General features: G+C 48.4%; 1 protein-coding gene across 1 annotated transcript in view; it reads left to right on the top strand.

The window, feature by feature from the left end:
* Window positions 1-25000, top strand: part of CTNNBL1 (catenin beta like 1) — a 161676-nt gene that overhangs the window by 130270 nt on the left and 6406 nt on the right. The window contains exons 12-15 of the mRNA XM_004746461.3: window positions 2682-2779; window positions 4793-4873; window positions 20690-20827; window positions 21063-21135. Of these exons, the coding sequence (XP_004746518.1) occupies window positions 2682-2779; window positions 4793-4873; window positions 20690-20827; window positions 21063-21135 (390 nt within the window). The remainder of the gene's footprint in view (window positions 1-2681; window positions 2780-4792; window positions 4874-20689; window positions 20828-21062; window positions 21136-25000) is intronic.

Genomic DNA, 25000 nt, shown 5'->3' on the forward strand with positions numbered 1-25000 from the left:
GGGATAATGTGGTGTTTATTTGTGGGCCCCCTGAGCTCCAGGTGCTTGCCAGCACAAAGATAAGCAAGTAGCCAGTGAATGATGGCGTGAGTCATCTGAAGTTTGAGTTCTGCCTCTTTCACCAGTTAGCTGTGCAGACCAGTCCCTGTGCTCTTTACTCCGTCTACACAATGAGAGATTTGGCCCAGATAGTCTATGAGAACTCTGGCTGATTTCTTTTTCTTCCTCTGTGGTTGTCAGATTGTCATATGTACACATGGAGATTATTGCCACTTGTTATGCTGAGTAATTTCAGAGTTTCAGAACTGAGCCTGTTAGAGTTCACTGCATTGATTATGGCTGGTCCCACATCTGCTCAGCAGCTGAAGAGATCAGAGCCTAAGATTGGAGAACTGATGACGTCCCCTACTCTGCCCTTCTCTCCTCTCCCTGGCATGCAGTGAGGTCAGAGAACTTTCCCTGACTTGTGCCTCCAAAAATGGCCTTGTCTTATCCTACATTCTCACCCTGAGCTGAGCTGTTTGGTTCACTGTCTTTACCCTTGGTTCCATGACAGTCTTTGCCTTCTTGTGAAAACAGGTCCTATGCTGTCCACTCTCTGCTTTCTGCACTCACCCCATCCTATTCCCTGTTCTCTGCTCCCTTCATTTTGTTCAAGATGGAGATTATACCACCTTAATCTCAGCTTCACACAAAAGTTGCAAAAGAGAAAGAGAGAGATTGGGGTAAACTTGGGGCATTGTTTGGGGACCAGGGAGGGATAGACCAATGAAAAAAGCAGACAAAGATTCCTGCCTTTAAGGAGCTGACATTCTGATTGAAGGGAGACTGAACAGAATGAATGAATTAATGAATGAATTAATTAATTATAGGGTGTTTTAGAAAGTAATTATGCTGAAGAGAAAAATAAAGCAGCTAAGACTTGGAACTAGGTAGTGTCAGGGTATTGCGTTTTTAAATGGGGTGGTCAAGGAAAAGCCTCATCTAGAAGATGGCAGCTGAGTAAAACTGGGTGAGACGATAGAGCCATGCAATAATCTGGTGACGAGACCAGGAGCTCGCCTGACGTTAAAATGGCATTTAGTCCAAGTGATTTGGGGAGCCATCAGCGGGCTTTAAGCAGAGAGATGTTGGGCTCTGACTTTGGGTTTTAACCTAAAGGATCGTTCTGACTGCTGTGTGGACATGGGGCCAGAGGGAGCAAGGGTGGAAGCAGAGAATATTGAATTGAATATTCCAAGCAAGAGAGGACAGTGGTGTGGACCTGAGTAGCCGCCGGAGGGGCAGCAGGAAGAAGAGGTGGGATTCTGGGTATAATTTGAAGGTAAAACTGACAAGGTTTCCTGTGAGACCTGTGAAGAAGGAGAGGTTAAGGGACATCTCCACTGTTTTCAGCCTGAGGAACTGGAGAACTTGGTTGCCATTAACCAGGTGGGGAAGACTGTGGGGAACAGGTTTGAGGAGGCAGAGCAGGAGCTGGATTTGGGATGTGTCCAGTTGAAAAGGAGCTGTTGTCAACCACGTGGACAGAGCAGGGAGAAAGGTGAGCACATGAGTCTGCTTTCAGAGAACAGGACTGGCCGGTACACCCAAGTTTGGCAGCTGTCAGCATGGAGGTGGTTTTTAGAGCAGTGGGACTAGCATGGGCCTTCCCAGAGAGGTGACTGTGGATAGAAGACAGGATGCCAGACGGCCTCCAGCAGTACAAGACTGGGGATGTGGAGAGGCAGGGAATGCTTCCAACGTAAATGAGGGGCAAACAGTTGTATCTATGCTGTGGTGAATGCCTACCGGGGGCTTTAATTAATAGGTGACTTTTTGAGAATTCAAGGGGAGTTTGTCATGTGAAGATGTTCTTCAGTCACTTTTCAGATAGAGTATTTGTTGCCTACGCTCTGGGCATTATCTCAAAATAAACTTCCCTCTGTCATTTCTCCACGACTAGACTTCTGCCGCCTCCTTTTCAAGGTCATTATTCTTGATTTTTAAAAATTCTTTTTAAAGAAAAGAATCTCTTCACAGCTAAAGCCTATAATATACCCTTCAATTACCCTCTTCTTCCCACGGTAGAAAAATAGTAGCTCATAATAGAAGCCTGTGGGTTACATGAACTCAAAAAGCATCGTTACCATTTTGAAGTACTTACTGGCCAACTGCTTTCAAACTTGAAGGAGTTTTAGCTGCACCAGAATGGCAGTGATAACCCTGGTGCCCTGTCACGTCTCTTACTGAATTCCAGGATATTTACCTGGGGAAGGTATGAGGGAATTTTGAGGATTTGATAGAACACGTCTTGTTTGTTCATTATATACTCCTCTCATAGCGGACATTCATACTGTGTTCACAGGTTATTTCTGTAAATGGGGGATTAGTTTAAGGTTCTGTTGTGAACAATAAAAATCAATTAATTCCAGGTGGACTAGAAGTTCTGACTTAGTTTTGATTCACTCGTTCAAGTTGTCCTTGAGGATATCATCCCTTTTGAATATGTTTCTTGTGCAGCGTTTCAAGATCAGTACAGGTTTCCAATGACATAATTTAAGTTCTTGTCTTATTAATCAATAGCAGCAGTCAGGGAAGGCCTACTTATTCCTCCTCCAATAGAGCCAGATCAGGCTTGAAGAGAGGTAATAATTACCGCTCTGATCACAGCATGTTCCCTTTTCTCCTTCCCAACCCAGAGCATGTCTGTTCGATCCTGGCTTCCCTCCTGCGGAACCTGAGAGGGCAGCAGCGAACCCGGCTTCTGAATAAATTCACTGAAAATGACAGTGAGAAGGTGGGTGTGCCTGCTGCACGGTAAGGCCGGGCCTAGGGCTGGGGGGCTGGAAGAGCTCTTTACCTGATGCCATCTAGGGGGTGCTGGGCTGAGCGCTCCTGCCCTAAAGTATTTTCTCCAGCATAGCTTTGGGTCTCGGGTTTTTCTGTGACTCTGCCTCTCCTCTCCAGATCCATCCTTCTGGGAGTAGTAGCACCTTGGGGTGGCAGCAGCTAGTACCTCAGGGTGATTTTTAGACCCAGTGAGAGTGGGGTTGTAATAGGATTTGGATTGGGGCAAAGTCATCAAGAACCATAGGCTGTAGATTCAGACGTCTGGATTTGAACCTGGTTTTGCTATTTTCAACATGTGTACCACTCTGAGCCTTGTTTTTCCTGTCTTTGAAATGGACATGTTAATTCCCATCTTCAACAGTCAAGGAAAGGAAGACTAAATGTGGCCTTCCTAGGTGGCAGTATGGAAGGTTCTGTTATGGACATAGAGAAGGGAGAGCCTGTCTTCCATGTCCTGTGGGAAAAGAGAATAAGAAAAAAAAAAAAATATATATATATATATATATATATTTTATTTTATATATATATATATATATTTTTTTTTTAAGAGTCAGCATATATTTAATGATTGGGGGGCTTAGCAGGCCCCTTTCATTGTTTCATGTATCCTCCCAGCACCGTGGGGTTTACCTTCTGTGTGGCTTTCATCCACATTTGCAGGTTAGGAAATAGGCTTGAAGGCATTACATTGCTTGCCCACGATCACGGTCTACTATGGGCGTGCCGCTAGTTACGAATTAGATCATTCTAGATGAATGAAATCAAAGACCCAAACCCCTTTTATAACTTACCATAATTCCTTTCTGTGTCCAAGGAAAGGCTGAAAGTTTGTCCTCCTTCTGAGGGAGGCTTATGGCTGTCTCTCTGAGCTTGCGCCTGACCGTTTCCTCTAGCCTCGCTAGCTGTGTAGCATGGGGAAGAGGCCACCATGAGGTTAGGCACAGAACACCTTAGAGGACATATCACCCTGGTGACATTTAACGTCTGTGCTTCAGTTTTTTTGTCTCTAAAATTAGGGTCACTATCTTTCCTGCCTACGTTCTCAGGGTTTTTTTTTTTAAGGTGTAAGGAAATAATGGACACGAAGATACTCCATCAACTGAAATATATAAGATCTTGGGGTCGTCATTGTTATCCAGAGAAGATTTGGGTACAGTCCTCCTGGACTCTGAGGGCGTGTTGAAGCACCATCTGGTGTTAACCACTATAAGCTCTTGAGTAAATATCAGGGTTGCCAAGAGCCGTGGTGGTGCCATCCTAGTAAAGAGATAGTTTAGAACTCTAAGCTGGTTTCACGGTGTTTGTTCAGTCTTTTGGAAGTCTTAGGGAAAAATGAAACTTTTTCAAACCCACCAAGTGTTCCTTGGGCCATGTTTGAAGCATGACTTTTGCTAAGTTGAAAACTGATTTTTAAGTTATTGCTGAGCAGAAGTCAGGGCCTTTTCTTAAGTTGCTGAAAGAGTTTTTTTCGTGTACTCTCTTCTAACTCGAAAGCAACTAAAGAGATTTTACTCAGACCTTTTTAAAAAAAGATCAGCTCTGGGGTAGAATCTGAACATGAAAGGTTTCAGATGGAAGAAAGAAATTTCTATAAAGTTCTAAGTGAATACCAAGTATGTAACTTCAGGCTCCTTCTCTTTGCAAGAAGGGACTTGAATTTTTATTTATCTGTTTGTTTTTAACAACTCGAATTCACAGGAGCCCTCGAAGGCCGGAATGCAGTGCCCTTTGAGGAATGGGTGTGTTCGGACTGCACCCATCCTAGGTGTTGGCCTGTTCTGCCCCGGCTCTTCAATCCATTCCTGCTGTGTTCCTGAGCAGAGCTCATCCTCGATGTCAGAAGTGGGAGAGTGGGTCTCCTATTGTACGGAGTGACAGTGAGATGAATGGGATCCCCACTGTTCTCTTGCCTTGGTATTCTTTTTCCTTCTCACTCATGTCTGAAATATCTCTCTTTCAGGTTGACAGACTGATGGAGTTGCATTTTAAGTATCTGGATGCAATGCAGGTGGCGGACAAGAAGATTGAAGGGGAGAAACACGTACGTATCCCTGCCTGTCTTTTGCTGACCGTCGACTTGGCATTTCATTTGGGTCCCTTTGTACCTTCTCTGTCCCCATAGGACAGGAAAGGGCAGAGGTACCACCTACCCTCATGTGCCGCCTAACCTGTTAGAGCAGAGCAGGTGACAGTCTGCCAGTGGTTAGATCTTCTAATAGGAGTGCATGTCCTTTAAGAGGGAGGACGTGTCGGAATGATCCCTGTCCAGCCGGGGGTCTGGGTGATAGCACAAGTACCCTTGACATGAGCTGCTCTTAAAACATCTGGCCAAAGTGCGGTGTAGTGACTTGGTTCCACGCTGGCAGAGCTGGCAGAGTCCATCTTGGTTCACACCCTGCTGGCTTCTGTAGTCATAGGGGAAGCGTCCGAGGGAAGGGTGATCATGGGATAAGAACTGGAAGGAAAGGTCGAGGTCACTCATTGACATAAGAAAAACTGGAGACCTGGAGAAAGGGCCTCAGAGGTATTGCAGCAAAGCCTGTGTACCAGGTTCCAGAGGACTGACCCTAATTTCTTCCCCTCATGGCTGCTGAGGGAAGTGAAGCCTGTCAGGTTTGTTTCTTGAGTTGTGCTTGCTATGCTGCTACCCTGCCTTCTGTACTTTCCACCTGCTTCCATTTTGTTCTCTGCCATCTCTGGCCTCTACCTTTCTCATCTGTCACCTTCATTGGGGGCAGGCATTTGTGTTGTTTAATGTCTGGTCTCCTCCCCGCAAGACATTCCTCAGTCTTCGGTCACATTGCCAGAGGATCCTTGCCTTGCTTTTTTTCAAAGTCTCTAATAGACTTCATTTTCTTTGTGATCTTGATTTGCTCTATCGTTCCATTCTCTTTTGTTCTTCTTGCCTTAAAGATATACTGGAGGCTTTTGAGCCGCACAGGTGGGAGAGCCAGAGTTGGGCCCCAGCTCCCATCTGTGGTGGAGCAGCGCAGCTGTGGGGCAGAGCCCAGCGCACAGGGGACTGCGCTGGCATTTGCCCCCAAGCTAGGCCTCAGGCCAGGGTAAGGGCCCCGAGCTTATGGGGAGACAGCGACCCTCTTGTCTGTGTCCTGTTTCTCTTCACCCCTTCGTAACCACCGCCCCCACTTCATAAGCTATACCTTCCTTTATGAATGCCAGGGGACAGGTCGCTATGGGTGCACAGGATCTCCCTCCCCCTAGTAAGTCCTCAGATGTTTGTTGATTGATTGAATTGACTGACTGGGACATTCCTGTTTATGCAGTGGATACTCCTACAAGATAAAGGCAGAGGCTCCGAATCCTGAGGCTGGACTGCAAAAGTCAGCGTGTTGCACGCGCAGTGCTTGTTCTGCCCTCTCACCCCCTTTATTTTTGACTGGGGTTTCCTTCTCCATCCTTTCTTCCCTTTACAGTAACTTGTGCATGGTGGACACTTAGTGACTGTTTAAGTGGCAGAGTAATGTCTTCTTTCTCTTCGTCTGAATGATAATTGGAAGAAATTTCCCTAGACTTTTGTGGGGAAACAGCCACAAGACAGTTAGAACTCCAGCTCTGACTGAAGACCTATGTTATCTGCAAGAGGAGATTTTCGGGGTAAAGGGAAGACCTGGGAGTTGAGGGACCTAGAATTTTAGGCAGGCACCCCTCTCCATCACTGTGTGGCCCTGGCTTGTCACCATGCTTCATGTAGCCAGCTTCTTAGCTATAATGTGGTATCAGCAAACACCTCTCAGATCTTTCCAACTCAGTGTTGCCCCTCAGGTTCAAGCGCACATCCGTGGGTCACTGGGCCGGCTTCTAGCAGTGGGGTGGAGTAAGAGCACAGGGAGGGGGTGATCGGTGACCACGCGGCCCTTCATCAGAGGAGCGGCAGCCTCCGAGAAAGTATTGGGTGAGTGGGGAGTCACAGAACCCTGGGTTTGGATTCCAACTCTGCCACGTCCTAGCTCTGAGACCTTGGACAAATGAGTTGACCTCTCTAAACTTCGGTTGTGTCATCTGTAAAATGGAAATAACACTTCCCTTTGGGGGTTATTATAAAGAGGAAGCATAAAGTACAGAAAGCACGTCGCTACATTTCTGAGAGCCGCTGCTGCTTGGTGTTCGTTCTTGCGCAGCTTTTAAAGTGAGCCAGGCGGCCCTTCTCCTGAGGGCATCCTCCTTGCCATCTGTCCCAGAAGGAGTCCCCCTAACAGACCAGAGTGTTGGCCCCATCATCTACTTCGTTTGAGGGGAAGCTGGAGTAGATGGCTTTTCTGAAGGCGACCGAGTAAGCTGTGGGGCGTGAGGGAGCAGCTTGCATGTAGCCGTTAGGAAACTTGGCCCGCTTCCCGCAAGATTATCTATTATCAGCGCTGAAGAGGGTGTGAAATTGATTAGCACTGACGGAGAGTAATCGCCACAGCCACTCTCCCCCGGCCTTCACAGAGGGCCTGTGTACCACGGGCACCGGGGCTCCTGCCGTTCCCTGACAAACATCTGTCTCCTTGATGCCAAGGCCGTTTTGCTGGGCACTGGCAAACATTCCAAGGCCATTAGTGCTCAGCAGCCCCAGTGTTGCTCAGAGAGACAGGGCGGGGTGCTAGGGCGAGGGATGCATTAGCGAGCAGTGCTCTCTGCCAGCACTCTAGCTCCATCCTGGCAGGTGCAGCCGCCTGGCAGGTGTAGAGTGACTTGGAACAGAACGACCTCTTTTTCACCTCTCCTTCATGCACTCTTCTCTCTTAAGTCATAAGCAATTTGTTGCCTCACCCCACCCATCTCTGTTAAACTCAGGTGTCCTACACCCCTTGGGAGCTCAGCAAATATTTGTTAACTCGAATTGAATGCTTATTTCTCATGCATTTGATGACATTGACGGTCAGATCAGTAATGAATAAATATCTCCCAGACTTCCACACTCCACCAAGTCTGCAACAACAACAACAAAAAAAAACTTAGATAGCAGGGTCGGGGACTGCCCCCAGATAAGGCAGGTCAGGTATTGACAGCTTTAGTGTCTCAGAAACCCCATCTTCCCTGTACACTTCAGACATCCACGGGCACGGTGCGAATGGCCGTGGTTTGCAATTGACCAGGAGTCACTGGACAGAATCCAGTCATTTGGCAAATATTTCTCAGGCGCCTGCTCTCTGCGAGGCACCGGGCCAGCCACTGGCAGGGGGTGAGAGTTGGAAGTGCCCATGGAAGAAGGGGCCCCAGGAGCGGTGCTACTGACGAGGCCTAGAGAAGCCCAAGGATGGGAGCTGTGGACTGCACCCTGCAGGACCCTCAGCTGTTTATGTATGATGCAGGGTACGAGCTGCACGTTAGAAGACAGAGATGCATCGGGCATTTCCAACTGAAGAGGAGCAGGAGCAAAGGAGGGGCAGGGAGAGCCGAGTTTGGGGGGGTGAGTGGGAAGTTAAACCCCAGGAGAAGAGGGTGAGACGGGAGAATGTGGGCTCTAGAGCCCGGCTTATTTCTGCTTTCTGACTTCGGACAAGTAGCTTAACTTCTCAGCCTTATTTTGTTGCTTAATAGTGTTTTCTTTCTAAGGTGTATGTCCCAACCTGTGTACCTTGGTGCATTCAGAAGGGATTTGGTGACCTAACACCTGAAAGCTCTTTCACAGGGCTTGGCACATAGCCGGTGGCCAGAGAACCTTTCGTTGTCTCTTTAAGGACTTCTGTACCCCATCACCCTGCATACACACACACTTCCTAACTCCCCTAGGACTGCAACATTTCGCATGATCCGGGTGCCCCCCGTTTCTTTAGTGTCCTCTCCCGCACCTGGGCACTCCTTCCTGCCTTAGCACCTTTGCAGTTGCTTCTCCCCATTGTCCTGGCTCTTCCCTTGCTGGAGCTTCCCTCCACCTTCAGGTCTCAGCCTAAATGTCACCCCGTCAGAGAGTTTTCGGTCATCACTGTGCGTAAAGTAGCATCACCCCAATCTCCAGGGCCCTTCATCACTTCTCAGTATTTGTTTATTCTCTGTCTCTGGGGCTGTAATCTCTCTTGTTCATCATTTTCTCAGGACTTACATAGTGATTGACATGCACTAAATGAAGGACCATCACTTACGAGATGAAATTAGTATTTGTCCCTGAGTATTAAGGAAAATTGAAGGTCTGAGGGTTTTTTCCTACATTGTTCCTTAACTCTCATTTTTAACCCTCTTTTTTGGTTTGCTCTATGATTAGCCTTATCATCAAAAGTATCTCAGGACCTCTTTGTAGGTTCTGTGGCCTACCTGTGGCGGTGTTCAGTAAGGTGAAACAGGCCTATTTAGAAGAGTCTACAGGACAAGCTGGTAACTGTATACACATTCACATTACTGCAATAATCTGTGACTGGCAGAGACTTCCACGTCTGGGGCCGTGGCCCACTGCATTGGTATGTCTTCCGTGACTGCCCGACTCAGGGCCACAGTGTATCTGGACATGCCCTCGGGGCTCCTGGTTAACAAGATTTGACCTGAACTTTTAAAGGGCATGTAATTCTTAGACTCTTCTAGTGAGCCTCACTTCTCCGTGATCTGTAAATATTCAGGATGCTTGTCTCAGCAGATTTCACCTGACTCCCAAACCAACACCAAGCCCGGAAAACAGCAAGGTCCCTGTTATTGGGAAGATGTCCTGACTTCTCGTTGGTTCCTTCTGGCTTCTCTTGGTTAAATGTACAGAGATGCCTGGCTTCTGACTGTCAGACTGAGACATAATTATATAGGTACTGGCAGGGATTTTAAGAGGGAAGAGAGCCTTGGAGAGAGGTTTCCCTTTTTTAGTTCCTGGGAAAATTATACTCAGCAGGTTTATTCAATAAAGTGTTCTCACCACATACTTTGCACTATAATGACTTACAAATTGCATGCTAATTTTGCCACAGTTAAATCATTCTAGGCTTTATCCTGGAAAGAGAAAGATGGACTCCTTGTAATGAAACAGTATCCACAGGACTTGATGTCTGGAACAGACTTGGACTATTTCCTTAGCATTTGAAACTCATTTAAAGATCTGTACAGAGCGGGGGGAGCACAGGAGTGGATGCGTGCAGAACGTGATCCTAGAGCACTGGGGAAGGATGTAGACAGGAGAAGTAGGAGACTGCCATTGATTCTTCTGCTAACTGGGCGTCAGGCTTCTGGGATGCGCTTTAAAAAGAGAATCCTGCTGAGAGTTCCTCAGCTGTTCTTTAAGCCAGTCGTTCCCAGACTCTCTCTGTTCAAGAATTTGCCAGGACACAGCTGATAGCCAGTAGAAGCCAGTGATGGTGGGGGAGGGTGTGTCCTGGTGCTTTTTCCTCTCTTTTAGATGCCTGCTGATGTGCACTTTTACCCTCCGTAACCCCCCTGCCTGCCCCCTTCCCAGTCCGTCATCCTTTCTGCCAGTAGAGGGGAAGTCAGAGGAGCTCAGTTCTGATCCTGTGCCACTCCCACTTACCTCGCAGTGTGGCCCTGCGTGCTCTGTTTGGCTTTTGTCATCCTCCCTGCCTTCCTGTTCCAGCGGGGTTCATAGGCTCTAGGGCTGTGCGCCAGGGACTCCCGGGTGTCTGCTGACTCTCATAGCCCCTCCCACGGGCCATCACGCAGAGGCTTTTGTGGCTCAGCCAGTCCAAAGCCTGGTCTGTGGCCCTATCCGTGTATCATCCCCTCCCCTCCTTCACCGCACCGGGGCCAGTCACCAGTGTCACCAGGTCAGAAACCTGCGCTGCATCTGTTTCCTCCTTTCTGCCTGCTGGGTCCGTCTGGTAAGTTTTACCTCTGATCTCTATGCATCCTCTTCATGTTCCCTGTCCTCACTACCACCGTGGACACTTGGGCAGCCAGCATCTTTTCTTCTTGTAGGAGTGCAGCACCCTCCTCGCTAACCTGTTTCCTCTCCGATCCATTTCTTACACAGTAACCAGAGATTTTTTTGAAACTGAAAATGCAGCTATGCTACTCACCTACCCAAACCCAGTACACACTGGCTCTGTGTTACCTGCAGGATATGCTCTAAATTCCTTCCAGGCCTTGCTAGGCTTCTCCCACCGGGGCCCCTGCCTGCCCCTGCCTCCCCACCTCAGGGCTGCATCCCTTACCGCCCCTCCCCTTGTGACGTGCAAAAACAGCTCTGTACCACCTGTGCCTTCCTAACCTTTCTCTTCTCTGCCCAGAATACCTCTCCGTACCATGTTTCCCACAGCCATCTCCTGCAGCTGGCTAATTCCTCTGTATCCTCAAGAGCTTTGGCAGAAAAGTCTGTCAATAGATGCATGTTGAGTGTGTACCATGTGCCAAGCATGCTGCTTAGTGTTGCTGGGCCAGTGCCTGCAGAAAGCGTCCCGGCCCCCATGCTGCTCCCCCCACCCCTGTGCTCTGTGCTCCCTGTGCGCAGCAGCTTGCAAGCCGTAGACCCAAATCTTGCCTCTGCTTCAGTTTCCTCGTCAGGAAAAAGGGGAGAATGGTAATACCTATATTGAAGGGTTACAGGGAGGATGAAATAGATCAATATACAGAAATCACTTGGAACAGTTTCTGGCACAAGCAAGTATGCCATAAGTGGTAGCTATTATTGTAAGTGTTTTTGGCCTGTATACTTGTCTCTCTCTCTCTAAAGCTGAGGCTCCACAAGCCTGTCCTGATCTTCCTTCCTCGGCACCTCCAACAGGACTGTTATTTTCTGGCCTTGTGTTCTTGTATCTGCTGTCGCAGAAGCTCCGGTTCTCTCAAGCCTGGCTTATATGTTGTCAAGATTCAGATGAGCAGTCATGGGTATTTTTTGTTTTGTTTTGTTTTTTCAGTAAATTTAGAAATGTAGAAATGGAAGACACACGCATCATGGAGACATGGTAGCTAGAAGGAAGCGTGAATCCTGAGGTCATGCGGCCCAAGGTTGAATCTCAGCTCAGCCACACACGACCTCTGTTTTGGGGGAGATGACTTGTCCTTTGCGTGTTTTAGTTTTCACAGTGACTTTGCCATTTTAAAGATTAATGAGATTGTTTATAGCAACGAGTCACATGCATGTGTGCTAGGATTTGGCCTAACACATAATCAGTTCTCCACCGTGGACAAGGGTCTGGCCTGAGGTTCTTGGACCCTTATGAGAGTTTCTGCCAGTTAGTTACGCATTCTCCCCTCCCCCCAAAATCCTGTTTGTTATTTCTTCAGCCTCGGTTTCCCCAGCTAAAAATGACTGGCCGTCTCTAGGATCCTTCTCTAATAGTCTGCCCTATTTTAGAAGCTCTTAGAAGAAGGTTTCATTTGCTGGTGTTTGTGCGCACCCCACCCCCACACCTCAACACACACAGCTCCACTTACCTGTCTCTCCCGTGGCTTAAACTCTTCCCTTGCTTTTGAAGAAAAAAGAGATGGGCCTTTTGTAAATGGTGGGGCGTTCTTACCCATGACTACAGACCGTAACTGTGACCCATCGGGGCTCTGAGTCGCGTCCCCTCTTATTAAGGCAAGAGGAATTCTTATTGGCTACATAGCAGCTTCTTTTATGACTGTCTCCTTCCATCAGCGAGGGGCAGCTCGCTGCCTGTCAGGGGCAGATTAGAAATGGCATCCACATGCTCATTTGGAGGCTTGTGACTTGCCTGCTGCGAGAGATAGAGGCTCGTGGAAAGGTGGTGATTCGGTAGTGCTCCTGACGACAGATTAACATTTAAAGTGAGGATATGGCTGGGGGAGGAGAAAACAACACACAGCCCTGCAGAAATGGCACCTTGACACCACACGTACCACCTCCTTGTGTATCTTTGGAGATGAATCTGTTGATTTTAGCAGTCCCCAAACAGGCTTATGCTGCTGTGAATTGCAATCTGTTCTACTTAATGCGCCATTCACTGAATTACCATCTAAGTTTTTATTCTAGCCTTCTCTCGTGGAATGAGCAACACAAAACCTTTCTGAGTGTCTTCCGTTTTTTTCAACTCTTCCAAATTGCATGTGGAATTTGCTAGCCTAGTTGTAGATTCACACACACACACACACACAAACAGACACACACGTGCACCTTTTTTTAAAAAAAAGATTTATTTATTTATCTGAGAGAGAACATGCTTGCAAAGAGAGAGCACAAGCAGGGGGAGTGGCAGAGGGAGAGGGAGAAGCAGACTCCCCTCTGAGGACGGAGCCTGATGCAGGGCTCAATCCCAGGACCCTGTGATCATGACCTGAGCCGAAGGCAGACACTTACTTAACCTGCCCCCCAGGCCCCCTTTGCCTTTTTTTAAATTTCTATTTATTTATTTTTTAATTTCTTTAATTTACAAGGAAAAGACAGGCCCAGGAAGACACAAGAGGACCACACATTTAATATAGCTGGTTTGCATTAGACCCTAGATAGGGCATCAAGAAAAAAATGCTCTTTGTTCATATGCTAATAATGGAAAAGGTCTATAAAACAAAGTTTTTCCTTCTTTGGACTGTGAAAGGTATCACAGGCTTGGAGCCAAACTGTGTGTGTTTTATCCTGTCTTCAACTCTTACTCAACCATGAGCTTTGTGGCCTTAGGAGACATTCCACCTCTATAAGCCTTCCTTTCCCATCTGAAAGGCGGACACAAAGTTCCCAACTCCTCATGAGGAAAAATCCATGAAAGTGCTTAGCCCAGCACCTGGCACACAGTGAGGACTCAGGAAAGGTTGCTGTTGTCATTTTCCATGTGCTACATCCCATCTCTTGCCAGAGTGAAAGGACAAATAGAAAAAGGTCTTGGACTAGGAAATCATGTTCCACCAGAGTCTTTAACCGAAACTCAGTGACAATCATTTGACATCTGTCTCAGTTTTTCCATCTGTGAAATCTGGAAATGCCCAACACAGGGCATAGACAGCAAGTGAGGTTAATGAAGATACTTTGCTCTCAAAAGTAGAAAGCACTCCAGTGGATGTCGAGTTGTCATAGCTTCACAAAGAGGACCATCACCTTCACTCGCCACAGCGGTGAGAGTTGAATGAATTTGTGGAAGACTTCCTTTACATCTTAACTCACCTGTCTCATTTTAGATGTAGTTTAGTGTACACACACATTTTCACTCTGCAATCTTTTTTTTTTAATTTATTTATTTGTCATAGAGAGAGAAGCGAGAGCAAGCACAGGCAGACAGTCACTCTGAAATTTTTTAAAGTAGATATGTTTACGATACTTGAGGAAGTTACTGGATTTTTGGAATTTCTCTTTAATCTCTGTTAATCGTCTTGCCATTTGAAGAACACTCGATTTTCATGTCTAGATTGTTTAAAGATGTCCTGTCCAATGTAGCAGCAGATCCAGGGCTCATCTCTTTGGGACGAGGAAGTCTAATTTACTGTGAGAGAATGAGCTCGTTGTCAGTGCTGACCACTACGTCATGTCAGGGTGATGCTCCCTGTCTCCTACCTGAGGCCTTTGTCACAGTGGCTCTTCTGACTGTCTGGGAGCACCACCAGTCAACAGCTTCAGTCCGTCCATACCCACACCCAGATACAGGCAGAAATCCATCCTGTCTGGTGATGGAGGTGGCTCAGTTGTAGATTTGCCCTGGTTTATCAAAGCTGAAAGGAGCCATCTAGAGCACGAGATCAGGGAGACAGTTGGCGCCTCCTGCCACTCCCCACCCTGCCGTCAGCGCAGATACAGCTTAACTGGTCTCAGGGCTCCTCCTGCACAAGCTCCCATTAGTCCCCCAGCCCTTTTCCACGTTGAGCACTTGACCACCACTGAGGTGCATGAGAGTGGGCACTCCAGGTGAAACCTGTTTTCCTTCCCTGATCCAGGGCAGGCTTCTCGTTTCCAAGCAAAGAAGCCAAGGCCATGAAAAGTTAGATGACCTCTCTAAGGACACCAGTAAGTTAGCAAGTGTTAGTTTATTTAGTACTCTGTCCAATCTTGGCAGAGGAACCTGTTTGTAGAATTAATACATCATCATTCAGAAAACCCAGTGTCTAAATGCTTCTTGTAATGTCAGAGGATCTCTTAAGAGGGAAAGAAGGCAAGGGAGGTTAGGTATCTTTTTAGAATGGGGCTATTATACTCATGTTTGGGCCTGTTATACTCATGTTACTAGGTTTGGTGCCCACGTGCTGAGGCTGGGGAGCTGCAGGTTTAATCTCTGCGTGGGCCAGCCAGCCTCACTCTTTTCCTTGTCAGTCACTTTGAAGGATGTCTCACTGGTCAATGGGGCAGAAGTCATTTGCTCCCTACCGCTAGTGAGGCAAGTCTACTTATGTGCTACTAGTATGTAACCATCAGAGTTTTCTAAATCGGACTCCTTCAGTTCTTCCAGAGCCTTCTGTGAGGAAAATAAGACAGTAGGGAAAAGCTTGTGGTGATGCTAGAATGTTAATGTTACTTTTCTATTACTTCAGAGACTGAATCCTAGCCAGATGATCATGAGTTGGGTTGTACCAGCAACTATCTTGGAGACTCAGACACCCCGAGAAGTCTTTCCACGGTTAGGTCCACTTCCTTATGTCCACATCAGTTTTTTTTTTTTTTTTAAAGATTTTATTTATTTATTTGACAGAGAGAAATCACAAGTAGGCAGAGAGGCAGGCAGAGAGAGAGAGGAGGAAGCAGGCTCCCTGCTGAGCAGAGAGCCCGATGCGGGACTCGATCCCAGGACCCTGAGATCATGACCTGAGCCGAAGGCAGCGGCTTAACCACTGAGCCACCCAGGCGCCCAACACATCAGTTTTTTTAATCTGGTATCTTAGAATCCAGAAAGGAGGCAGAAATTCATTAATCCATTTATAATAAAGGTTATATATGATCCTCCTTCTTCTTAAGACAGACCAAAACTCGAGAAGATATTCCAAAAGAACTGTCCCCAAACTTTCTTTCTTTCTTTTTTTTTTTTTTTTTTGAGATTTTTTATTTATTTATTTGGCAGACAGAGATCACAGTAGGCGGGGACAGGGGGTGGGGGGAAGCATGCTCCCTGCTGAGCAGAGAGCCCAATCCAGGGCTCGATCCCAGGACCCTGGGATCATGACGTGAGCAAACGCAGAGGCTTTAACTTGCTGAGCCACCCAGGCGCCCCTCCCCAAACTTTCTTATTTGCTCTCAGAATGATACATAACCATCCTGCTTCTTTTATTTCCCTTTAAACACTGAGTACACGTTTCCGCTCAACTTTTCTGAATGCAGTCAGCAGTAAATATTCCCTGCCACCAAGTCGTACCAGGCTAGATAAGGTGCTATCCTGACAGCAGTCACCTTCTCTGCTTGCTGGTTTCTATGATGCTTCTGAAACTGTCAGGGCAGAGACTTCGTCTTAGAAGCCAATCTCTGCTTCATCTTCGTGCATGTTCAGCCCAGCGATGGTGATGCCTTTCTTGGAGATGAGCTAAAGCCGCATCTCAGATCTACACTTGAAATTTTCCCTTTCAAATCATCTGGCCGTATATCTAAAAGTAGAATGTTGACTTGAACGTTGTCAGAGTCTTGAAGTTCTAAGGAGAGAGACAAAAATGGAGTTTGGCATTGGTCTCTTGGGTCCGTCCTTTCTGGATGACAGTATTTAGAGAAACGGGAAGGTACAGTATGTGCCTGTCTGGTTAAAAGAAGATGAGATCGTAGGGGAGAGTGTGGAAAAGGAAAAAGCACCAGGAAGGAAGAAACTTAATTTTGCTGTGCTCCATTCTTGAGCCTCTACCACTCTTAGTGAGCATCTTTGTTCTCGGAAACAGCTCCGAAACCCGCACCCACGCAAACATGGCAGCATGAAACTCGGGTTTGAGCCTTGGTTTTGAGTCCCAGTTCTGCCACCCACTAGCCTTGGGGAGACTGCTCTGCCGAGTCCCGTTTCCTCCAATATTTGTGAGAAGCAAAGGAATTTAAACGCACTTAGACTCAGTCTGACACGCAACGAGCCCTCCGTAAACACTGGCTGGCCCTCTGAGGTGGATGGATGGTGGCGGCAGAGGTCTGTATTCAGACGGCCTCCCACAGTGCCTCATCTGTAGCAATCAATCAAAATAATATCATCTGCCGACAGCCAGCGTCTTTATAAGCAAAAAACCACACTCCCTTCTTCCTTTCTAACCTTTCTTTCAGTGATACTGATGTTCCACTGTTGATCTCTCTCACCCTAGCCAAGCTGACTTTTCCGTGCCTTGATCCATGCTGTTTCTCCTTCTGCTTAGAATGCCCTTTTCAGCCTATCAGACTCCTACAGAGTCCACCTCAAATGTACATTTCCTATGAAGTCTTTTGACCCCTCCAGACAGACAAAGTGTGTCCTGGGTGCCCACAGCATGTGGTACCATTTGAGAGGCCCTTGATCATAGGCATTATTACATTTTTAAAAATTAATAATTTGGCGATGTTATTAGGCTCTAATCTCCTTGACGATGTGGACTCTTAATTCATCATCCAGTACCTGGCCCACCTTTTGGTGTTCAGGAAATCTTTATCAGGTGGACAAACGAAATGTGTTCCTCTCCCAGTTTCCATGTTTGCAAACCTCTAAGGGCTTCGTCACCTCTTCTCTCCTTCGTCTGATCAGCTCCTCACGGAGGCTGGTACTGCAGCCTCCCAGCCATGCACTCTGCTTGCCTCTCAGGGCTGTGAGCCGGCATGTCTGTCACACAGGAGTTGCCTGTTCCCCTGTTTGACATTTTCCTGCACAGGCAGCCTGCAGCCCTTTTTTTTTTTTTAATTTTTTTTTTTAAGATTTTATTTATTTATTTGACAGACAGAGATCACAAGTGGTCAGAGAGGCAGGCAGAGAGAGAGGAGGAAGCAGGCTCCCTGCCAAGCAGAGAGCCTGACGAGGGGCTCGATCTTAGGACCCCAAGACCATGACAAGCTGAAGGCAGAGGCTTAACCCACTGAGCCACCCACACGCCCCAGCCTGCAGCCCATTGTGTCTCAGTTCTCTCGCCAGCATTCAGGCCCCCATCAGCTGGTCCACCATGGTCCTGTCCCTCACCACGTCTGATGCTTCCCCCTCTCCCTATCCACGGGAGTCTTAGCACACACAGCTCCTTAAGCAGCACTGAACTTCTAGCTGCGTTTCCCAGTCCTGTTTGACAAATGCTTTCCAAGAGCCTGCTGTGCTCAAAGTGGTATGTGAGGTGCTTTCTAGGGCACAAAGAAGACTGAAACACAGCTCTTACTTCTAAGGAGCCTACATGTGAGAGGCACACATCGGAATAACTGCTGGAAGGCGGGTCATGGGAGACGCCGTAAATGGATAAATCAAAGTCTTGAGGGTTTTCCAGACTGAAAAATCCTAGTAGTTGGAAAAGTTTACAAGTTGGAAAACTTTGAAAAGTTTTCAAAACTCTCAGGAAAATTTTTGAAAGCAATATCCCATTATAGGCTTTAACTATATTATGATAGAGATTAGGGGGTGGGACTAGTACCAACATCGCCAGCAACGGTGAAGAGGCAGAGAGCAGAGGGCAGGCCTGTCTGTTCTGTGTGCAAGGCAGGGGGGCTGAGGGGGCGGGGTTGCTGGTGAGCAGAGAGCAATGAGCCGCACAAGGTCTCAGACCCCTGTAAGGCCTCATCCTGAAGGCCTTCATTCTGCTGTCTCTCAGGAGCTGGAAAGGCTGCCCGGGAGTCCCTTCTTCCTGGGTGCCCTCCTGTCTTAGCCAACCCTGATCAGCACCCACCACCTGTCATTATCTTTAATATCATATTACTCTCTGGTCATTTCCTGGGTCCCTATGGCCTCCCCAGACAGTCGGCCCCTCCATGACTAAGACCAGAGCATCCCCTTACCTCCATTTTCATTCTTTTTCTGCCTTAAGTCAATGCTTAGAATGGCACCCTTGCTGCTGGGTGCTTACCTGGGCTGCTATCTGAGCTCTTGGTGTTAACGTTCATCTTCTCCACCTCAGAGGTGAATCAGACAGGATTCCTATCCCCAGGGGGTCCATATTCTAGTAACTGGTAATCATGTAATTACAGGCAACTTACTTAACCTCTGTGTGCCTTTGATTCTGATTTGTACGATGGGATTAATAATCCCCCCCCCCCGCCCCGGCTCTCTTTCAATGTGGTAGTCAGAACCGTAGATATAATGACACTTTAAACTCTACAGCATTATAGAAATGTAAAGTATTAGCAGCAAATGCTCTTTGCATGAGTGGAAGTCTGGAGTGATTTTGCTTCCTGTGCCCCCAGCTGCTGAACACTTAGGAGTTCTGGAGCAGGAAGTTACAATTATGAGTAAATGAGAAAGTAAAGAGACCCTTCTATTTTTAAACTCCTCGGACATCAGTCCAGTGCTCCATGACTACCTCATGAACATTAACACCATTACCAGATTACCAAGGAATTTGCTACTAAATGAAGCTAGGAATTAGTGGTGCTGATTTGCCAGACAGTACAGCCGTCCTTTGCCTCAGACAGAGGCCTTTAGGAGCGAGATGAAAAGTAGCCTTGTGTTGCTACAGGCCGGCCCCTTGGGCAAATAAAGAAGAGCATTATCTGCGTCTAAATAGTCTCTAAGGGTTCTCTTTGGAGATTGATGACCAAGCAGTAAGTCCTCCAAGTTTGGGAGAGTGGAAAGCAGGGTCCCAGGGGCTTCCATCAGTGACAGGAGCCCGAGCTGTCAGAGGGAACCGCAGCCATAAAACTACTGACAGAATTAAGAAATGGATCGTTGTCATCAAAAGCATGTGTCAAGCACCTGTCTTCTCAAGCCAGTCTGCCAGTCACATGGAACGAGTCCGACTCCCAGTTCCTACTCCTGAGAGCCGACAGCCCGAAACAGAGATGTCTTTTCCCTTTTGTTCAGTGTGTGGATGTTTACTGAGTGGAGACATGAAGACAGAATTCAGTCCCTGCCTTACCAGAGTTCATAGTGCACCCTTATGAAATGAAGGGAGTTGGAGACAGGGCGTTAACAACGGAGGAGGGTTACGGTGGGGATCCGTGCGAGCATGGCGTGTGGGAGCAGGTCGTGTGCAGAAGAGGCGTGTGGAGAGGAGCAGTGTTAGCCTTGTCACCAGGGAAGGCGAGCGGTGGAGGTAGCATAAAGGCAGCACTGGCCTCAGAGATACCCCAGGATCCCGAGGAGGGAAGGCAGTGAAGGCCCAGAGGTGGGAAGAGGAGCTCTGGTGGCAGAGGCGGTGATAATCTGCTAGCTGGGGGGCTCAGGGGTGGTGGTGGACTTGTCCTACCATTGTGCCGGTCACACAGCTCTGAGCGCACCAGAAGCCGGTACACGGTGCACTTTAGACGGGCAAATTGTGTGGTATGTGAATTGTATCTCAGTAAAGCTGTTTAAGAAAAGAATCTGCTAAAGAGGAATACATCTGGGGACAGCAAGACGGATAGGTCTGGAGTTGCAGCGGTTGAGGAAGGAGACTCCTGTCATTTGTCGGGGTGTCGGCCTAGGGGAGTGCCTGCTGGTGAAGCGCCACAGAAGGGGTGGTGGCGTTTTGCTGCTGATGTGGTGTGAGCCCGAGGGGCGCGCGTACGGCCTGTGCCATCGCCCTCAGCCTCACCAGGGCAGCAAGACAGACTTGTGGACACGGGACCACTCCTCCCAAGTTCCACCTGACTGGGAAGGGAAAGAGATCCACAGGTCTTCCAGAGAGGTGATGTACGGGGGCCAGAAACAAAGAGTGAAGAATGGCTGGAAGCAGATAGAGCTGAGATTTGTGTCCCTGTCAGCTTATTTTTCAGATTGAATATGGCCTTGACTGCATAGGGAAAAAAGGGGCTTTAATCTGACTCCCTGGGCCTCTAGTCTATTAAAAATGAAAAGGTAAGGAGGAGACTTTAGAAGATAATGGGCGGAGCAGGAGACCACAATGGAATGGTCTCCTGGTGCTCTTGTCATTGTTGTTGTAGTTGCCATTCTTTTGTGTACTGTGGGCTCACTGGCCAGCTCATTTGTCCCCAATGCTCATTTGCTTGCAGGACATGGTCCGGCGCGGGGAGATCATAGACAACGACACGGAGGACGAGTTCTACCTCCGGCGCTTGGACGCGGGGCTCTTTGTCCTTCAGCACATCTGCTACATCATGGCGGAGATCTGCAATGCCAACGTGCCCCAGGTAGGAGGGGCTGCCCCCAACGGGCCTGTCCACGCCTGCCTCCTTCCTGAGCCCCTGCCTGGGCGGAGACTCCGAGAAAGAAGGGGATCCACTCTCCTTGCCTCCCTGCGCTCTGTGTGGGCCCGCTCCATCAGGGGTGGGTGTGCGGGGCATGCTCTCCACAGGATGGATGCTGGTGTCTGCCAGGACAAACGGTGCTTTCCCTTTCTCTCCCCTCCCTTCCCCTTCCTCGTAGATTCGCCAGAGGGTTCACCAGATCCTAAACATGCGGGGGAGCTCCATCAAGATCGTCAGACACATTATCAAGGGTGAGTTGGTGCTGCTTGTGTCTGAGGCTCCCGGCATTTGGTGCCCAGCATTCTCTGCACCGCAGGCTTCAGTGTGTTGTCACGTGCACTGTGGGTCCAGATCATCTCTGTTAGGATGCCGAAGACTAGCCTAGGTATTCATTCTATGCCTCTGACCCTTCCGTTCCAGCATTTAAAGAACGTGTAACACACGAGAGGCAGCAAGGCTTAGAAATATTTGTTAAGAATTTAAAAGAAAGAAGAAGACAAAACAAATACAAAATCCAGTTGCAAACTACATGTAGTGGAAGGAAATGGCTTTCTTTGGGAGAAAAAAAGCCAAGGAAGTAACAGGAAATCCCCAGAATCATGCAAGACCGCAGGAAGTGAATCTGAGGCAGTGTAGTGTGGCAGAAAGAGCAGACCTGCCGTCCAGCCTTGACCCTGCCTTCCCCCAGCTGTGTGAGTGTGATCTAGAACTTTTGCAAAGGTTCAGGAGACACTGCATGACAGCGTCCAGTCTAGTGCCCAGTGGTAGGTAGTGCCTGCCACCCAGACAGTGCTTGGTCAGGTGAGCCTCCCCCCTGCCCTCAGTTACCCCAGGGAGTCCCTCAGATGCCGTGACATCTTTGGGACCTTCCTCAGCTTGGAGTGGCTTATGAGGCCTGCAGTGGTGAGCAGGCTCGCACTCACAAGGATACCAGAGCTGGATTCTGCGGCCATGCCCGTGGGCCCCTTAGCACAGACTCACACACATAGCAGTATAGATGCTCGTATTGGACTTCGTGGTATGGCTCCTGCCAGAGGTCAGAGAGAGCCAGGACAGACTGGTCGCTATGAGCAGATATTCATTCTCCCACTCTGGCCCATATTCTGCCCATTTACAAGGTGAAGGAGTAGGCTAGGTTTACTCTAAGGGTTTGCCTGTAAGTGGCTTATAACTCCCAGTTCAGGCAGGGGGGATGAAATGTGAAGATAAATGGTATCTATAATAATAAGGTGGAGAGAAGTTAAGAGCCATGGTCTCTGGGATCCGCCTCCTGGAACTGAATCCTGGCTCTGTTACTTACTGTGTCACCTGGAGCGAGATACCCATTTGCTATGTGATCTCATAGTATGGGTGAGAAAATTAAATAAGATGATAGATTGAAATACCGGCCCTTAATAAGTTCTCCGTAATTGTTAGCTGTTATGAATATTATGAAATACGATGGTGATAATTGTCGTCATCGTTACTGTAAGTGAGGCATGGCTACAGTCTTATGGCAAGTCTTGTGAAAGTGGCATCGAAGTGGGTCTTAGCAGCTGGGGCCAGGACATCCCAGAACGACAGAACGGTGTGTGTGAAGGCATGGGAAGCCCCGTGTTCAGCACAGCCGCCCCGGGCAGGTGCCAGCGGGACCGCCATCGTGTCCATTTTGCAGATGGAGAATTTGAGGTATTAGAATCTTGTTTTCTCCCTCAGAGAAAGCAGAAAGGGAAACCGTTCACGAAACAAGCCCAGCACCCTGCCTTCCACGACAGCATCCCGGGTGCTCCTTCCCCTCTCGGCGTCGCGTTCACCTGAATTACCGCGATGCCGCCTCCTCCCCGGGGTGTAGCTGTGGTGATTTGCATCTCCGGTTCTTAAATGGCATTTCCGTCTAACGCCCACTTGTTCAATTAGAACTTTTTATCACTCTCAGCTCTTCTCTCTCGCATTTCTACTTCTTCCTGCACCTCCGTCCCTGCAATCAAAGCAGTGATCTTCTGAGGAAGAAAAGGTGTTTTAACGGGTACTGACACGGAGTAGGTGGATGTTTCCTTTGTGAAATCCTCACATGTATACCTTAGGTTATACGGAGTTTCCAGTGGTTGTGAGCCGGGCTCTGTCTCCCTCAGAGCACCGTCTAGCCCCCCAGGGTCTCGTGGGGTGTCGGGCACACACTGACGCTGAGTGGAGGTTTGTTTGCTGATGCACAGATGCCGCCTGTGTTCCCGCCACTCTTGGTCCTGTCCGCTGTTGCTTTCTTCCCCCCCCCAGCTGTGCCGGAGCCTCGGGCCAGCCCTTCTTTCTCCCTCCGCGCCCTGTGCAGCCACAGAGTAGTAAATCCGCCAGATCCGCCTCTAGACTCCATCTTGAATCCGTGCGGCTGTCTCCATCTGTTACTTCCCATCATAGCACCCAGTTTATTTCCTTCCTAGCCTTTATTACAATCTGTAATTGTTTTTATTTATGGCTTTGTTTACTCGTTTTGTGTGTCTCACACATGAAAATGTAAGCTCTGTAACGTAGGGACGTTGTCTGGCTTGTTCACCATGTCTCCTCAGCCCCCAGAGCCGTGCTGGGCACCGAAGGAGAACCCACTGAGTATCTTACATATTGTTAACTTCAGCCCCACCTTTGTGCAAGTTGAATTTGGCAGATGTTTGCTGAGACTTTCCTCAGGGCTAAGCACCGTGCTGGATACTATCCTCCAGTGCTGCACGGCGCCTGCCCTCATGGGGTTTATAATCCGGGGGACACCGGTGTGTAAGTGACCAGCCATACTTGAAGCGAAATACATGCTCCAGCAGCTAGCTTCTCAGCTGGCATTTGCCGAGTGCCTGGCTCTGGGTTCAGGACTTGAGAGGCAAAGAGAGTGAGCATGAGCCGTATTTTTGAGACTTCACGTCTGGTGGGGAGAGATACTCGGAACTAATTACAGCATGCTAAGTGCTGGTTGAAGTTGTGAATGCCTGCTAACAGAGTGGTAAGAGCAGTTCTGGAGGGACAGGCCATTCCTGTGGGGAGAGGCTCCTCCCAGGAATGGAAAGAGTGTTCCAGGGGTAAAGACACATTCCAGGCAGAGAGAGAGGAGACCCAGGGGTAGGACAGGACATCAAAGGGTTATCGACCCTCTGTGCACTGCAGGCGCCCGCCCTGGCTCGCTCCCACCTCGGGGAAGCCCTTCTGCGTGTGGTGGTGTGCCAGGAAGCTGAGCCCTGTGGCCTGCCTGTCTGCAGCCAGCAAGCCCCTCAGGGCCCTGTTGGTGTTGAAAAGGGGTCAGGCCCGCTGGCGGCAGGGTGGATGACGAGGCTCTGCTCAGGCCCTCCCCTTTAAAAGCCTCCACTCCCTCCCCCTTCTTCCTCCACCCTTCCTTCCATCAAAAACTGGAGAAAACAAAGGCCCATAAAGAAAACCAGCTCATCAGTCTGTCCTCTTTGATTTTAATTTTGTTTTTCAGTTTGGGTTGCTTCCTTTTTTTTTTTTTTTTTTTTTTTTTTTAACATACTAATTAGATGCAAGCTCTTTCTTTGATTTTATGGCCTACATATTTCCTAAGTTTTGCTGGCAGGATGACAGCTGATGTATCCCTTGAGGTCGCAGGAAAACGCTGATGAGGCAAGCCCAGCAGGGGACTTTTCCCGTTGTATCTCAGTCCCCTTTCTCACCATTTTCCTCCCTCCTCTTCTGATGGGGGGTGCCAAGAGAGCTGGGAATAATTGATGGCTCATTAAAGTCCCTCTTTCTGCAGACTGCTTACTCGGCGCTCCCAAAGTCCAGCCTTCCCTGGAGCTGGCAGCTGCTCCAGGCCTGAGCACTGGGGCGCGCACGTAGGAGAGGGTGGTCTCTTCCCAGGGAAGGGCAGGCCACACCGTGTGCTCCAGGAGGACCTGACAGTCTTCCTGCCTGTAGTCTTCTGCCCTGCAGAAGTGAGTTAGTGAGTCACTAACACTGTTGCAAACCAACCCAAAACTCGGAACTATACACAGTTGGTCTTTCATCTGGCAGAAAGGAAACCTCTAACTTTGTCGATTGGCTTAAACAGTCCTCCTACCTTTTTTTTTTTTTAAGATTTTATTTAGTTATTTGACAGAGAGAAACAGTGAGAGGGAATTCAAGCAGGGGGTAGTGAGAGAGGGA

The sequence above is a fragment of the Mustela putorius genome, unplaced genomic scaffold (assembly GCF_011764305.1).
Source record: "Mustela putorius furo isolate JIRA1106 unplaced genomic scaffold, ASM1176430v1.1 tig00000743_pilon_pilon_pilon, whole genome shotgun sequence".
NCBI lineage: Eukaryota > Metazoa > Chordata > Mammalia > Carnivora > Mustelidae > Mustela > Mustela putorius.